This window comes from Sylvia atricapilla, chromosome 1 (assembly GCF_009819655.1).
Source record: "Sylvia atricapilla isolate bSylAtr1 chromosome 1, bSylAtr1.pri, whole genome shotgun sequence".
Lineage (NCBI taxonomy): Eukaryota > Metazoa > Chordata > Aves > Passeriformes > Sylviidae > Sylvia > Sylvia atricapilla.
This window is the reverse complement of record NC_089140.1, coordinates 8,911,864-8,930,181: the sequence shown is the minus strand read 5'-3', so window position 1 is coordinate 8,930,181 and position 18,318 is coordinate 8,911,864. Positions and strand designations below refer to the sequence as shown.

Genomic DNA, 18,318 nt, shown 5'->3' with positions numbered 1-18,318 from the left:
CAGCCCCTCTCTAATGAAATGCTCCGTCTTTGAACCAATGAACAGGGTTGCCAAACTGCAAGGATTCCTCTCTAAATGAGTGGGCTTTTATAATGTTACACTTGGGTGGCACAAGCAGAGTGCTCGATGATTAGTTTATGGTCTAGATCATTGTATTTTTATTACACTCATAAAAACTGTGTTTCTCCTCATTTTCGTAATGGCTTCAATGAGCTTCTATACCTTCTAGAGGCACATTAAATCGTTATGTGATGAAAGTACTGATTTAGTGGGGCTAGTTTTAAAGTAAGATGCATGTTTTGAATTCTTATCTTAGTCTGATTGCTGGCTGAAATAGGTGAAACTACTTTAGAATGAATGAAATCTGTATCATCTTCCTTACATATAAAGAAGGTTTCCAGCTGTGGCCTGAAACAAATGCAGTGCAAAAAAAGATACAAAGGATAAATATACATCTCTCTGTAAAGTGTCTATAATTTTAATGTTTAAATGGTTTTGTGGCACTGTGAGGTTTTAACATGGGGATGAATAAATTACAGACATTTTTATTTAAAGACCTTTCTTAAGGGGTTAAAAGAAAAAAAAGATTATTCTTATATTCCACTGTAATTTTTTTTACCCCACTTCTTTTCAAAATGATAAATAACTCTATTCAGTGTAAACCCTAGATTCATTTCTCTAAATAATTCTAGGCCGCTTTTAAAAGTAGTTTTAATTATGTTGCAAAATGAAAAAAGGGAAGAAAAATGTTATTTGTTTCTCTATAGGCAAGCTATTCTTAAAAGAGAAGACAACATCATTATCCTTGAATGGGAAACCTTTTTATTTGATATGTAATTAAAAAAAATAATCCTTGAATTGAATGTATCATCTCATCTTTGCACAGTTTAGACAAAGGCCTTTTTTGTTGACAAAATTTACATGTCAATACAGTTGCTTATAAATATTTCTGTGAAATAAACATAACCCTTCACAAAAAGAGCAGTTTACTCTTCATTTAGTAATTTTATATGCTAGCAAAAAGACAATGAAAGTTGTATGCAAATATAACATCAATGTACAGCATAATAATAACAGTTTTTAGTGATTATGCTGCTTGGTATTAATTCATAGGAGCCTTTTTGTTCTGTCATGGGCTGTGTTTGGAACAGAGATATGCCAGACCAGAGCATCTTTGCTTGTTTGCTGTTTGTGAGAGACATTCACAAATCCTTTAGTTTAGGATGTGCTTGATTCTTGTATCCTACTCTGTGGCTGGTCTAAATTATTAAGTGATCATGCTGGCAGTGAAAATACTCTGTTTTCCTCTGTTTCTGCTGTACCTGTGCTCTGTGAGTGCAGTCTGCAACACAAGTTGGACTTTCATTCTACCTCCAGGGAAAAAAAAAACAAGAAAGAGAGAAAAGGGGAAAACAGAACTAGAAAAGAGAAAGAAGGAGGGGAGAGGAGAAAAAAAGTAACAAAAGAAGAAGTAGAAAAAAGGGAAAGGGAAAGAAAATTAAAAAAAAAGGAAAAAGGAAGAAAGAAAACAAAGGAAAGCTGGAAGGAAAATAAAGAAAGAAAAAGAAACTATGCACATTTGCAACGAATCTTTTCTAAATGTGCATTTGGAGAGGTGATTTCTCCATCCAAAATGCTCCTGGAAAAACAGATTTGCTTTGAATTTTCCCTGCCTTTTCTTCGTTGCTGTTGTTCAGATGCAACTTTTATGATTGTTTCAGCAATGCAGCACTTTAATGACTTTTGCTACTTGGCAAACTGAAAAAAGACATGGGGTTGAGAACAAAAACAGGTTTCAGTACATGTGACTTCAGTAGGTCTGTGCTGCTTCCATGTTAAATATCAAATCTTGAATAGGTGGGTGCTCTGCAAGCACCATTCAGTGTTCCTTTAGTGGGTCTAAAAGTTTGAAAGAAAAGCAGTTGAACATGGTACCAGGAGCAAGGAGAGATTTTGTGGATGACCTGAATTGAAATCGCAGGAAATTCTTTAATATTTCATGGACGCCTGCAAAATATGGTGCCAGTTTATTCAGGGATTTGAAAGCAGCTGCAGAGTAAAAAGTGTCTAATGAAAATGAAATAAATTTCCTGTGAATGGAATAAATTTTGATTGTGTGTCTGAGTGCAGTAATTATACATGTCACGCAGTAATTAGGCAGTCACAATGTGGCCACGGTGTCTTTCTTTGTCTGCAGATGGTCTGGGAGAACGGCTGTGTCGTTATTGTCATGCTGACACCCCTCGTGGAAAACGGAGTCAAACAGTGCTACCACTATTGGCCAGACGAAGGGTCAAACCTCTACCACATCTACGAGGTACCTGCACCAAAAAAAAATATCTGCTTGCAAACATGACAGTAAGTGCAGGGGCTGGTTCCATACAGGGCAGGATGATGTTGGAGACGAGCTAACCTGCAGGTCGAGCTGAAATACAATTGGTGTGCCTTCGGGTAGTTTTGCATTTGCAAAAAAACAAAATTAAAATTGGAGCATGGCTTTCACAGCAAGGTGGTTTCCACCGAATAAAATACAGTAAATAGTGAGTGAAATCTTGCAGTATTAAAGAGGACAGTATTATTTTCTTTTTGCATTTTGAATGGTTTTGCAAGTGGTTGATATACCAAAGCATGTATCTATGTTTTATAGGAAAATGGTATTTTTAGAATTGGTGAATTTTTTACCTTAGGATACGTAGCCATATGTAAATCTTTGTAGAAAACCCTCTATATTGCTGTAGTAATTAACCCTATCTATTTTTATCTCTTGCCTCAGTCACGACAACAAATATATATTTTTATTTTTTTTGCTTCGCATTTCTAGTCCAAAATATCATATCGCAAGTTATGTTACAATGCAACATTGACAACGACTGTCAGATTTTTCCAGTGGTCCAGCTGTGTATAGGAAGAAAATAATACCACAATGCCAAATACGAAGAAATGTGGAGAAATTGTGAAGAAATACTGTTATTTAAACTAAAATGGGAATAAAGTAATTTGCTGAAAAGATGAGCTCTGCAAAGAAGCTGCATTTTTTAGTGCTTATTTTTCTTTATAGCAAAAGAAACTGAATTTTCACTTCTCATGTGAATTCAACTCAGATTTTTAAGACATCTTAGAGTGGCCTGGACAATGCATTTGTGGACATTACTGAGAAGAAAGGAACTGCCAGTCTAGCGCATTTTTGATACAAAACATCTTTTGTATTCGCATAATGTTATAAAGATTAAATTCACTGAATTTTCCTTTTGCATTAAAATTGTCAAGATTTTTCATACATTTTCATTGCAATAGCAATGGCAGCTAACACCTTTCTGACAGCTATATTGATTGCTAAATCAATTTTTTCCCCTCCATACTGGCCAATTTGCCAATAAAAATAAAATTTTCATGCAATTCCTTCATCCCAGAAATCTGACACCTGCGATCCTGAATGCAATTTTTGCAACCGAAATTGCTGACCTCCGTTTGTTCCTTCCTGTGGGTGTAGGTAAATCTTGTTTCTGAGCACATCTGGTGCGAGGATTTCCTCGTGAGGAGCTTCTACCTGAAGAACCTGCAGACGAACGAGACCCGCACGGTGACACAGTTCCACTTCCTCAGCTGGAACGACCAGAGGGTTCCTGCTTCCACCAGATCACTTCTGGATTTCCGCAGGTAAAGCACAAAGTATGGCACTTCTGTTAAAACGATACAGGTCTGAGGAACTACTGCTGGTTTTGTTCTTAAAAGTTTTTTTGGGTTGAAAGGCGGCTCCTCAGCCTGTGATGCCACAGTGCTAAACTAAGAGAAATATCTTCAGTTGGTTGATGTTTAGTGTTGCCTCACACGGAGATGTTGCCTGGGTTTAAGACATATTCATTTCCCGTTTAGAGATCAATATCTTTTCTCCCTTTGTATAATCTCAGTGCTTCTGTATTTCTTTGTTTTTCAAGTATTTATCCATTTCTGCAACTTCCAGGCTTTTTTGCGTGGCTCCCCCAAGATCCTTATAGCAGGACTCTCACAAGTAAATTAGGAAGTTGTGAGCATGCTCGAGAAAAAGAATCACAATGGAGTCATGTGGCAATAGCATCATTCCCACGGGACCATTTGCTCATAAGGATCCAACACCAAGGTCTGCAGACCTTTGGCTGCAGGAAGGTGGAAGCTTGAGAAAGCAGATGAAAATCTTGACAAAGCGTACCCTTTGGAACTTTAAAAAAAACCTCAGTTTGGCTTTAAAATACAAACATACAAAGGCAAAAGCTGTGAAAGTCCTTGCCACCTTCTCTAATGTTTGCTGTGCCTGTCTAAATTTTAATTTGAAAATTAAAGCCATGCATGATAAATACTGGAGCGAAATAATCTTCATTTGATTGCAAACCGTGCCCAGTGCATCACGTGTAGGTGTTAGCGTGTACCAGCTAATCCACAGCGCTGCGCTTATGACTAATGAAAAGAATCTCCAGGAGGTTTGGGGAGTTGGTGCTCAATCCGCCAGCGGCCTGTGGGATCGCTTGTTGTTCTCTCTGCTCTACAATATTATCTACAACCCCCCAAAGTGATTATAAGGGGCTCAGCGCTCAAAAGGTCCAAACTTGTTTCTTTCAAGGAGTGCTGGGAGCTCTGGCTGATGCCAGTCAAAGTTGTGCATCTGCACCCGAGGGGAGGAGCTGGCATACAGCCAACAGGAGCTGCTTGCACAGTTGTCTGTTGGCAAAATTTTACCCTTAAAAACCTAGGACTAAATGCCACCCTTCATCCACTCAGTATTCTTGTACATATTGCAAGGCTTTTCAAAGCAGAGAGACATCTCACATGGTGCAGGTCAGGTAATGGAGTGCAGCTGCTCTGAGTCACCTGGAGCTATGGCTAGGTGAGGATGTAAGGATATGCTACAGAGTCACAACACAAAAGCACTAGTGGAGCAAGGAAGCACAGCCATAGGATGGAGTTGAAATCGTAATTGAATTTTCAAGGTTTTCTTCTCCGGGTTCAACTTTAATATGATTTTTATAGGTTGATTTCCCTTTGCCTGTGGTACCGAGGAAGTTGCCTGCAGTGAATTTCTGTAGTGGGAATTGTGACTTGGTTCCATTAAGCTGTGTGAGGCTGCAGCACAGAGCCAGTGCAGCGTCCGGCTTTGCTCTTTTCAAAGTTAGTGGGAAATCTGTTAGCAATTCTAACTAGAGCATAAATGAGCCTGTACAGCCAGGACTTCTGAAGTTCAGAGCACCTCGCCTCTGACTTGTTTCAGTAAGGATTGAGGTCCCTGCGTGAGCTGCAGGATTAGATCTACAGTAAGTCACAGTTCACGTCGCCAGGAAAGCGCTTCTCAGAGTGACATTGTGTAAGGGTTAAATAGCCGCGTTGAAGAAGTGTTGTGTAATACTTTGAAAAAGAAAAATGATAACTAGATGAGAAAAGTAGCAGAGCTGCCATTCTTTGTATTTTAAGCCAGTATGGGAATGAACCTGTTAAGATTTAATTGAATTCTGAGTGTTCATTTCACATGTATTCACAGTCCAGTGTAGGGTACTGTAATCATTTGCTACGTGCAGATTTTGTACAATGAACTCATAGTACTGAATGCATAGTAAAATTCCGCCTGAAAAGGAATTTTGGCATGCACAATAGCTGGTCTATGAATCTCAGTTTTCTTGGTCATCTGATCTTTGGGTTGTTTTTCTTTTTTTTTTTTTTTTTCGTTCTTTTTAATGACAAAAAAACTAATGCACTGTTGCTAAAATAATGTATTTGGAATTCATTAATACAATACATGTTTTGCACCTGAAGCTTTCTATTTAAAGTACAAACTCTGCTGGATTACGACAGCTGAGTCATAAAGCCCCCAGAAAAATGTCTGACAGCACTACCATACTCTTAGTAGGGTAGTGCTAGGAAGGGGCTGCTCTCATTTCTTTTAATCTTATCTATGTTTTTATGTGCATTCAGTGTGTTTGTATATATATATGGATATGTGTGTATATTTATATATTCACATACATATATGAAATTAAGCATATACATAACCAACCCTCTGTTTTTTATAATTCATCACCAAGAAAAATTGGATTCCCAAAATTACCTTGCCCAGAGTCTGTGGAAATAAGGACTTAAACATTTTTATTGAAGTAAATTTTTCAAGTCTCTTTGAAAACTGAAAGCTTACATTTCTCTTACTCTATATCAGACAGTGATTTAGATGATTTTGCATTTATCAGATACATTAAACCTTGCTGAATAATCTATCATACTTTCATAATGTAGGAATAAATTGCCAAAAAGAGATTATTCTATATCCTTTACAAATCTGTACAAAAGACAGTCCTTGAGAGGTGAGGCTACTACGGAAACCACTGGTCAGTTTTAAATGCTTCTGGAGTCCTAATTTCATTTTGAACAATAGACCAATCATTATTGCTCTGGACTAGCTTGTTAGTCATGCACTGATATGTGTCATTAAATATTTCTTGAGCCCAGAGGGAGCACATTTACACTTTAAAGAGGGACTGCTAAGCTAAAAGATAATTAGCATCACATGTGAGGGCTTTGCTTAAAATATATATCTATTATGCTATCACTTCTCGCTGTGTGCAATGGCATTTACTAACACTACTCACTTTAAAAATGGACAAATTCTTATTTTGCCAGCTAATTAGCGGTTGCCAGTGTCATTTTTGTGATGTTGCAGCTAGTAATATGAGCCCAGTTGCATAGTCACAAAAGTGATCATTGGAAACTGTGACTCTGCTGCAGGGACAATGTGGGAAACCCCTTTTCTGAGCCTCTAACGACCTCTGACCTTTGCTTGCTGATGGTTTGCATGATGATTTCTTTTTCACTCAATGAGCCAAGGGTTGGTTTGTATTACTAATCATTCTTTCTAAGTTAATTCTTCCTGTATATGTATATATATATATAATATATATTTTCTTCAACATTCAAGAACTTTGCTTACTGATGAATTTTCAGCTCACTCTCATTAGCCAGAACTAAGAACGAAATGAGACGTTGCTGCACTTCTAAATATTTTCATAAGCCATATATAGACAAAGCTATGAACCAGCTGGATTGAAACCCTTTGTTTTAATGTGTTTTCTGAAATGTGTGATAATGAAAATGTTTGAAACGCCTTCAATAAAACTGACAAACATAAGGTGTCTTTCCCTAACGTGTGTCTCTGGCTGTCTGATTTACTGAGAGGTCTGATAGATTTAGATCGAGTTTGTCATTGAAATTATATTAGGACTTTGGTAGATGGCTAGTCACAACATGCAAATATCATATTAGTGGTGCCACACAAAGAACAAAGGAACCACACAAGCAGAAAGAGAAACGGTAAATACCCCTCTGTAGTGATTAGCTTTTATTTAATACTTGAAATGGAAAAACAGCTCTTTACTAATGCACATGATGGGGGTGGGGGGAGAGTGACCAGCTGCAAGCTGGGGAATGCAGGCTGACTATGTCAGACGTTGGTACAGACATTTCAAATATAATTTACTGTACAATAATTAAAAAAAAAAAAAAAACACACAAAAAACACCAAAACTAGGATTTATATCATATAGAAGGAGATGATCCTCAAGGTATGACCATCAAGAATTGAATGGTTCACTCCTGTGAAAACTCTGCTGTAGCCCAAGTCGTTGAAGTTTTGTTTGGTAATGCCTGCATATGGATATATTTATGGGCATATAAAAGGTCCATTTAACTTGTGAAATCATGTGCTTCTCAATGACTTAACACTCATTTCATAAGAACATTGTTCTGCTGCATTAATTACTTACATCCAGGGAATATAAATAGAGACAGAATGTCTATGCAAGTATGATTTACATAAGTAAGCAAGAGAGTAAGAATTGTGAAAAGTCCCTGAATTCAAACATTTAAAGGGAATCCCTACAAGCACTTAATATTGTTGTCAAGTTTGGTTAGAATCTGAAGTAACAAAAAGAAGGATTTGAAAACATGGTTTCATGGGGTGTCACCAATACCTCCATAGCCAAGCCCCTTTGGGTTGAGTTCCAGGTATCCCAACACCCTGTCAGAAGTTTAGGCATCTTCAGGCTATACTGTAAGCAGTGTTTAAAGATATGTGCATGTTTTCACAGCACAGATGTTAGTGAATAGATGAACAGCCAAGAACTAAATGATTCAGTAGGTTAGTTATGCTTTAAAATTCATAATACCATCACACCACTGTTGTCAAATTTCAGCAGCTCCCTTTAGTTTAGTTATCAGGGCCCTGTACAGCACTTACAGGATGAGCTGGGGACTATTAGAGCACCCCTTGGAAGCTGGCCTATGAAATGAATTTATAGGAGACCTTTTAGCTCCAGTAAACTCAAACATCTCGTCGAATAATTTCAGTGAAAGGTTTTGATTTCTTGAAGCAATGCTTTCCCATTTTAGCCTTTATTCATCTTGCCTTGTTAACATATGTGTGCATATTTTATGGGTTTTTGGCCTGTAAAGTACTTGACATGCAAAATATATCCTAGAGCAACAGAGAGGGCTTGGGATTTTGGTTTTTGTAAGGCAATTTAAATAGATTTAAACCAATTCTGTGGGCTCTATTCTTAGACTGAGTATCTTGGTTTGCTTCAGCACTATTTAATTCTTTCATTGAGTTTCCATATCAGCTGACCTGTTCTGTAGCTGTACTTTTATTGATTGATTTCACATATATTCTCTTGCCACTGAGAATGTTTAAGCAGGAAGCTGTCAAAGACAATGATGTGTAAATATTAAATATATAAGACTTTTGTAACAGAACCAAAGCTTACTGAAGGGTTTGGTTATTTTTACTATGATAAGATTTCATTTTAGAATTTTTTAAGAAGAGTTTCAGGAGATTTGGCATTTGCCTTTCTGGGAAGAGGTGGTGTTACAGATCAGCACACATTGTACAAAGTGTAGTGGAATCGCCTTTTTAAATTTTGTGTTCAGTTTGATGCCCCTTGATATTTCCTTGAGCAAACTCATGAACTCAAAGTTTGCCTCAAAATCAAGGCATCTCAAGATAATCTTACTTTTGGAGCTAAGACATGAACCATTTGAGAAAATAGCTCATTTATTTCACCCAGACAATAGTAATAATGGAATTTTTTTTCTGGGATTTGTTAGGCAGCAAACCAGAATCAAGCTTAAAATAAGTTTATCTACCTAACAGCTTGTTATATTAGGAAACTATCAACCTGACTATTTCTTTAAAGTCAGCAGTATTTGCATTTTCTTATTGCTTATTTATGACAGTTGGCTAAAGAAACAGTATATAATATGCTTAATTAATTTTTTGTGTCTGTTTTATTTCAGAAAAGTAAACAAGTGCTACAGGGGTCGCTCTTGTCCAGTAGTTGTTCATTGCAGGCAAGTACAATTTCTAAAACAGCTTTAGAGAGATCTGTATGTGTGAGAATTTAAAATAGATATAAAAAAGTGAGCAAATTAAAGCTTTACATAAATCACTGAACAATGAGGTAGGCTAAATGTTTTAAGTATAATTCAACTGATTGTAATGCTATTTAATACTTAGCATCTGTTTTCATCATAAAATTATTCTTCTATATGATTTTTTAGCTGTTGAGCCGTGACTAGGCCACACTTTCTAGTATAAGGAGAACTTCAGTTTCCTACATCTCCTTCAAAATTACAGATGTTCTTTGCATGCTCTCCCATTTTAGTCTGCTTTCTTTTATTAACACTCAGTTATGTTTTATTTCTTCTTTGCTTGTTTTTAGCAAGCGGGGTAAGAAGAGGTCAATGTTAGGGAGTGGAAACCTGCCCAGAGATTGAATAATTCTTTAAACACAGAGTATTTTTGGGGCCACACAATGTGATAGATACACACGAAAGCTGTCGGGCAGCTCAGTGGAAATGTTCACCGTAATAACATTAATGCTGGGTGTTGCCATTGGAGGTTCTGACTTACTCATCGAGAATATCCTGGTAGATAACGAAGACAGAAAAACAGTCCTGCTAGGAAGCAGGACGTTTGCCATGTGGCACTTCACTTTGGATGGCAGTGAGGAGGGAGGGGACGTGTTTCTCATGGGTGGCTCAGCCGAGTGAAGATGCAAGGAGCAGAATGCTCCAGAGGGGGCTTGTCTGCATTGCCTTCAGGAAAAGTGAGAAAAGAATGATTTGATGCACAGTGAAGAGCCTTCAAGTTCCTCGCTCTTTCCTTATTGTGGGTGGAAATATCTACCATGAGCTCAGCAGTTTTTGTTTTTATTGGGCCTGATTGCTGTCTTGTCTCTCATTATTCAGCTTAACTAATAAGATTGTGTCTTTGTTCCCTTCATGGACAGAGAAAGAGAATTATTACCACTAGCTCCTTTTCTCTAAACAGTGATCTAGTAACTGAAATAAAAACATCTCTGTCTACAGAAATTAAGTTTCATAGCCTGCCTGTAAACAGAATGCAGTAACGTGCTTCATGCTGCTCTATAATTTTTTCTTTCATTAATTCTTGTACACAAATTGAACTATCAATAAAAATAATGGCTTAATTAATAAAACTACATACCAGCCTAATGGGTCACACATGCACCTTTGTAAAAATTTTGTGGGGGGGAAAGAAAAAAAGCTTTTACTTAAAGTCTTAATTATGTTTGCTAACAGCAGCTCTAAAAGAGCATCACGCTGGCAATTACACGTTGCTCTCTGAAAGGGACACAAGCTGCATTCAGATTAGGGAGCTTTCCGCCTCCCAAGGCTGGGTCTCACATCTCTGAGGAAGGGCTATTGATACAGAAAAGTTAAAGCTATTTCTTAGGAATTGCAAGATAATATTTCTTTCTGGCCATTGCTACTAGGGAAGAATTCAAGGGCAAGGTACAGAGAAAAACCAAACCACTTATATATAGTGAAGAAAGATTGCAGGCCTCAGTAATCAAATATTTGTTATTGAGGAGATCGCTGCATTCCCTCTCACCACTGCATTCAAATGCAATCTGAAGCATTTTTGACTGTTCTGGATAATGTTCTAGTCAAACTTACTCTGAGTTCTTCCTGTCATATATGTGACTATAAGGTCATCATAGGTATACTTTTTGAACAGAAATGGTATCCTGGTTTAGGGTTTTCCTCTGTTGTTTAAAATGTTTTTCTTGCATAAACACAACTTGGCTTAAAAAATCAAAACAAAGCCATGTTATCCACGCAGGGTAGTAGTTAATCTTCCACAACCAGCTTGTGTTTATTCAGTGAAAGCTTTCTCTCCTCTCTCAGTACCCTCCTTTAACCCCTCATTCTCTCCTCTCCCACCATGTGTAACACTATAACATTAAGGGCAGGTACCTTCATGTTGAGTCTAGATGCACATTGATAAGCTCTATTTTTTTCTTTTTCCTTTTCTGTTGGCAGCGATGGTGCGGGAAGAAGTGGAACCTACATTCTAATTGACATGGTTCTCAATAAAATGGCCAAAGGTGAGAATCGAAAGGCTTGTTACTTCCTCAGTACTGAAAGATGTGCTTGTGTTGCCATGACAACAGTGGGGGAGCAATATTCACAGAAAATCTGAGAATAAATTAGAGGCAAATTGTACTCTTTCCTGAATGTTCTATGTAGTTTTATTTTCATACATAACAGAAATGCTTTGTGAATGAGGGGTATGTTTGTGCTGTTAAGAAGTATTTGAATTTTTAAATTTATCGTCTAAAATAGTTTATTACAGTTTTTGCAAGAGATGCCTTGGGGCTGTACAACCCTAATTTAGTGGTTACAGGAGCTAGGTCCCAGGCTGTGTCATGGCTCTTGCCCAGTCCCCTGTCGCATGCCCCAACCACGACAGTCAGATGTGATTATTTTCCTTTTTGGAGCTGCCCATTGCCACCAACGAGTGTAGAAGTGGTGGTGCCAGACAGGACCTCGTGTCCGGCACAGATTTGTTTCTTACAGGGAAAAAGACTGTAGTGAACAGAGGACTGAAAATAAATCTCCATTGCCACTTCTGGCACTATCGGTTCAATATTGAACAATGTATTATTTAACTTTTCTGTTTCTTAGAAGTCTCATCTGTGATATGTAATTTTATAAAATGGGAAATAATCTGTCAACTAAACATAAACTTATTTGTTAAAATGAACAGTCTATAGATTCTCTAGAGATTGGGAGTGTTCCTTTTTTTTTCTTGGTTGGTAAATTGTTCGTGGTGGGAAGTACTTGAGATACTCTGAAATATTCTTTGTCAGAACTGAACAGTTTTTAATACAGATATTATCTTCAGAAGGAAGGAGGGTGAGAGTGAGCAAGTAAACCTGACCAAATAAACAAAAAGAAATTTGCCTTTATTGATTCTTAACCTGAGTTCCTAAACTGCATTTGGCATACGCACACATACTTTTAATGAAAAAAGGATTGTTTGTAAAAACATGGTGATTTATAGAGAGAAACAGTATTTAGTTCTTTGAATTCTAGTCACTTTACAGTTTTTGTTTAATATCTTGTAACACAGACATATTTTTATATTTAGTTTAAAAATACTCTCCATGCTTTGCAGTCATCTGCTGCTGCATCCTGAATATTCCAGTCCTCTGGGACATGGTGGCATCCGGTCCCGTTAGAAATATTCTAGCTTTTTTTTTTTTTTTTTCTCCCTAGATTCTGTTAACATGTCTCATCAAACATGGACTGAATTTTTTGCCTGCAAGCATCATGTGGAACTTGCCACTGATGCTAAAAGAAGTTGTATGTTTTGCCTTCTCCTTTGCGCTGCACTGAAAATAAATTTTTCAGTGGGATGAGATTAGTTTTTCATGCTCGTTGGAAAATAGGTTTTTGCTCTGTGAAGGAATATGGAGATATTTCCAATGCTCGTTACTTGCCACGTGACAACCTAGACTTTAAAAATAGAAGCAATGGTACATCGTAAAATTAATGTGGACCTTTGTTAAGTGTTTGTTCACTCATTTCAGCCATCAGCAGTGGGAAGCCATAATGAAAGCTAGATTTAAAGTATATGCAATTTATTGGCATATAGAAGTAAATGAGAAGTATTTTCTAGCTCGGGGCTTTCAGCCACTTAAGGGAGGGTTGACTTTTTTGTAAAAGCACTGAAGAATGCCATTTACTGACTCCATTGTACCATGTAATGTCAAATTCCATTTTAAGTGTGGGCTTAGCGCTGCACAATGCCAGACAAGTCATGTGAAACTGGCCAGAGAAAGGCGTCACAGGGCTTTTTGGAGATCGGTCACCCCCATTTTGTTCTTGACCTGCTCCCCTCGGCCCGTGGGGGTGTGCGACGCGAAATCCCCTGACCTGGTGCTTTGGCTGGAGTTTAAATGAAAGATCAAAGGGCAGAGCGGGCATCTCAGCCCTGCTGAGGTGGGCCTTTCCCAGGCTGTCACACTGTGCGGCCGCCAAAGGTTTTGTTCGGGCGGGAGCCGCGGCCCAGCCTGTGCGGCCGGGGCCCTCTTTGTCTGGCCTGAGAAGCTGGAGGCCCAGGTTGAGGATCCAATGTTCATCAAATGATCAAAGGCCTGAAGCCCTGGACATGAAATCTTTCTTTCCATTTCCTTTTCTTAGAGAATGAATTGCACGAGTGGCAAAGAATGCCCTTTCCAAAGCTTTTATGTGCAGTGCGAGGGCTAACTTCAGAGTCCTTCAGCGCTGAACATAAAAATGTAAGTGCACTTTCAATCTGGGCCCAGCTGCAGGGCCAGCATCGAGGAACCCTTCTTTCAAAAAGGCTTTTAAGGATTAAGGTCTTCAGTCTTTCAAAAAAAAAAAAAAAAAAAAAAAACACCAGGAAAAAAAAAAAAAAACCCACCACGGACTTTTAAGAATAAACTTAGAATAATTTGAGTTTCTTGTTCCGTGGTCTGGTCTATTAGAAAGTAGACAATAATGCATTTTTAAATCAAAGTAAATAGAGGAGTACTTAGTTTCAGCAGTGGGAAACTAGAAAGCAATCAATAAATGCCATGGCTCTTTAGTGGGGTCTTTAATAGGTTGGGCAAAGGAGCTCCTTTTTCATGTAATGATTTACTTCCCTGCATTCTCTTAGACAGTTAACTGTAAATGCCTTTTTTCTTTTACAATTTCTTCTACTGCTCATTGAGTTAGTGCTAACACTTAGTCTATTAAACACGTTATAGATTCATATCTTCTACCCTGCTGTTGCCAACCCTCATAATATTTTAGATGCTGAAAACCACCAACAAAGGACCTGTTCCTAAAACCTAAAGCAGGGGAAAAGAAATCAAGTTGAGGAGGATTGTGTTTGACATCTGCCACATCAGTTTGATGGCCCCAGCCCCTTTGAGAAAGGGAATTCTAAAGAACAAAAATTTAAAGAAGCAAAGCATCTCTGCTGAGGGCACCTGCAGGACAGTAAAAGTTGGTACCGAGGGCAGAAGTGCTCCCATGGTGTACTTTGGGGGTGAATTGAGCTGGTGGAAGGATGTGTAGGGGCTCACAGGGGCACTGGGATGTATTTGATGTTGGGGGAGGTTCTTAATGAATTTCACTGTCCTCAGTGCAGTAAATGCTATGACTGTATCTGTGCACTTATTCCTAGTATTCATGTTAAATAACCTGAGATGCTGGAATAGTCAGAGAGCAGCAGTGTCCATCCAGTGCTATCATTCCTGTGTCATATCAGCAGGAACTTTCAATGCAGAGAATATCCTTTTGTTTCATTTTTCCAATAATTAATGTAGCTATTTATTCTGTAGTTTATTACTATTTTTTTTTTCTTCCTGGCTTCGTATGCTGTTGCCTAGAAAGTTTGGACCAGTTGATCCTTGAGGTCCCATTCCAACCTGGTGTTCTGTGACTCTGTGATATGCAGAGACCCTGATCCTACACCCATCAAGGCAATAAGAAAAATGAAACTGTGTTGAATCTAGCCTTACAGCAACGACTTTAACTCCTATTTAATATGTTTCAACTATGACATCTATTTAACTATGATAACTATTTTTACATGGGTATTAGAGTTTTAAGACAGTTCACCTCTCATTTCCATGACAGCCGTCTTAGGACAAGCTTTAGTTTTGAGTTAGAAGCTGAGAAGTGATTTAGTTCAGCCCATGTGCATTTCCATGATTTAAGTATATACAGAAAATGATAATGGATTGTTTTTTTATATAATAGTGCTTGCTGGATTTTTGATAGGGACTGTTTCTCTGAGGCTGATTTCTGCTGAGAATTTCAGCGTTCTTGATGCATTTACAAGTTTTATCCTTTGTTACTAGGGAAGATGAGATGATTTAGATTGAGTCTACTTGATATTTCTTCCTCACCCCAAACTCACACTAATGCTGAACTGATCAGATTTTTTTTCTTTTTGTGTGATCTGGAGAAAAGTTGAGAATTTTCTCATTTCATGTCTTTCCCGCAGGCTTATTGTAGTGACTAAAAGTGTGTTATATTGCAAGACATTTTTATTGAGTGTTTCTGGCACAAAAAAAAAAAAAAAAAAAAAAAAAAAAAAAAAAAAAAAAAAAAAAAAAAAAAAAAAAAAGATGAGATTATGAGTCTTCCCACTTTCATTTTTCTGAACTGAGAGGCTTGGATAGTGTAGATAATAGTTTGATTTTTAGATATTCATCCAGCCAGCAGCTGCTTAGGGTTTGCTGACCATCCATTTTCTTGTGTTTGAACTAGCTGAAACGAGATGAGTCAAAGGGAAGGGGAATATGAATTTTAAAATCCTTTTAAAGTATTGATTTCCAAATTCTAAAACCCAGCAAAAAAGATTTGATTTAGCAAAGCCGAACCAACGGTTTATTCTCTTGCATTCAAAAGCTTGGATTATAATTGATGAGCACACACACTCTGGCCAGGGCTGGCTATGGAGGTTATCTCCCCAAGTCCTTTCCTTGCCCCTGCTACCCTATTGTCTGAGGGTCTTGTGAGTCAGCTCCTGAGCAGATGCAGTTTATACCGTGACATTTTAAGGCAAAACAAAAGATTCCTTAATTCGCCTTCTGACTCATCGTGATCAAATGATTTGGGCTAATCTGAACCCTTGCTGAGGTTTTGCTTATCTGCTGTTTGGATTTAACAATCATAATGAAGTTGTGGGGTTAGCTCCTCTCTGAAAGGATTTTATGAAAGGCAATGCTTGCCCATACTCGTGTTAAAATGGATTCAATCTGCTTATTTTTGAGTCCTTATGCAAAGTCTGAGAAAATTCTATTGTTCTGTTGTGCTGATACAATTCTAGAGCTGACTATTTCTGACATGCTTTTGGTGAATGAGAGAATATTTCCTCAGCCCAGCATCAAGCTTCTCCCATGAAAACAAAATTTAACATACTACATTTCATACTGAGATTGAGAGAATATATAGCGTAAATGGGAGATTTCTTTTTTCTTTTTTTTTTTTTTAAAGGTAGTAATGGTTAGAGGATCAAAAAGTGGGATTAGAAATAGGTGGTGTTCTGGAAAAAAATTTACAGGAGAAAAATTCAGGTCTTAAAAATGTAATTGTTTTCATCGTCTAAGTTTGAATTAATTATATGGCTGGTCTTTGTAATTTGGGTGAGACACATTATTATCTCTAGGAATACAGAAAAAAAAATACAGAGCCAAAAAATTGAGGTTTGCTTTGTTTACTGTTGTGCTGTCCACAAGATTGCCTCAGTTCTTGGCAGCAGTAATGCCAGCCATGTAAATCTGAAATGCTGCTATTTCAATTTCAAAAAGAAGTTGCTCGTGTCCGTGTAAACATATCGTACGTTATAAGGCCGGCTTTTCGAATGAGCTGCATTTATGTATTGTAACTTTTATGTAATGAGTTACCCTGGAAACACAATTAGGCAAATAGTGCTCGTTCTTGCAGCCTTTCCCAGCAGATAATTAATCACAGTGAGAGCTGGGCCCCCAGCTACATGCACAAATGTATAGGGAATGTATAGGACAGTTTTTCATGGTCCAGCCTGAGATGCTCAGCGGACTCTCACTATTTTAAAAAAAGCTGTTTAAAACAGTGTTTATTTCCTTTGATAAACACATTTGGACTTAAGATGCTTTAAAGCTTTTTGCATGTATGGAGTCATCAATTAACAGTTCATAAAAAGAAGATAAAAATGTGGCATGTTCTGCAAGCTTCTATTCTGAAATGAATTAGTGACCATGGGGAAGGTGTTCTTGGTTGATGTTTCCCACTTATGTTGTATGGGCTGCATTTTTAGATGCTTTCCTTTACAGAATATTAAGATTTCAAGCTAAAAACCAAACATGTTATTGCTATATTGATACAATTTCTTTAGTTTTTTTTGTTTGTTTGTTTTATTTTGGGAATTTTTTTTGTATATAATTTAGTAGTCAGATACTACCCTAAAAGTGCCATATTTCTTGAGTTATTTGCTATTCTGAGGATTTTGTTGGAAACTACTTGGGAGTAGGAAGGTATGGTAGAAAGCAATCCTAATTATCCAGGGTTAGGGGCAAATAAATTGTGGAGAAAGACTGATCAGACATGGACTATTCCTTGGGAGAGGGAGCACGAAGGGGGGTCCCCACAGACTGCTGGAAGACCCTGAAAGAAATGTATTGATGTCAGTAAGCAGCTTGAGATAGTGACTAATTTGAAAACAAGAGGTCATTGACTGAATCTAAGGAGGAGACAAGCAGATATGGAATTTGGGCAATGTTTTTTCCCACAGATGGGTAGGTTAGGATATGGAAAAGTGAAAAAGCTGGGTCACAGAAGTACTGGGCTACTGCTTTGAAAGCAGCTGGGCACATGTTTGGAAAAGGAAGTTTATATACAGAGAGTAAATTAATTTCTTTTCTGGTAGCTAAGCTCATGCAGCAGAGAAGTGTTCAGTTGATCAGTGGTGGTTTCTGGCTGTAAAGGGTACAGTTTGGTAGCTAAAGTGTAGTTATTCCATGGTTTCTGTAGCTGGACCAGTTTAGTAACTTTTAAGGATCAACTCTGTTTAAAGAGTTTAAAGAATGAGCCATAACAGTTGCATCTTTTATTCAGGTCACTCCTTGTACTGTCTTGTGAGAGCTTTACCACCTACGTGCAACGTAAAATGAAAGTAATGTAAAAGGCAGTTCTTACAATTTAATAGATTTATGTAGGCGAGCTACTTCTGTGTCTCCTGGAAAGCAAGTGCATATTTTCCAAAGGGGACTTGAAGATTTTTTTAAGGCCAAGTGAGACATGTTTTCATAAATGTCATTTTTGCAATAAGCATCTTAACTTTGTTCGTGTTTGATTCATCACCTGGAGATCAACTGCCTTTCAGGTAATGTACTGAGAGTTTCTGGAACAGATACTAAAAGAAGCAAATTGTGTAAAACTCCATGGGAGCTGATCCTGGGGAACATCTATTAGCAGAAAGTAACAGCACATTCACAATAC

The 18,318-nt window shown here is 37.7% G+C and overlaps 1 protein-coding gene across 1 annotated transcript in view; it reads left to right on the top strand.

Annotated features, from left to right (window-relative positions):
- PTPRN2 (protein tyrosine phosphatase receptor type N2) overlaps positions 1 to 18,318 on the top strand; it is a 629,378-nt gene that overhangs the window by 597,205 nt on the left and 13,855 nt on the right. Inside the window, exons 18-21 of the mRNA XM_066314564.1 lie at positions 2,198 to 2,317; positions 3,491 to 3,657; positions 9,304 to 9,357; positions 11,356 to 11,420. Of these exons, the coding sequence (XP_066170661.1) occupies positions 2,198 to 2,317; positions 3,491 to 3,657; positions 9,304 to 9,357; positions 11,356 to 11,420 (406 nt within the window). The remainder of the gene's footprint in view (positions 1 to 2,197; positions 2,318 to 3,490; positions 3,658 to 9,303; positions 9,358 to 11,355; positions 11,421 to 18,318) is intronic.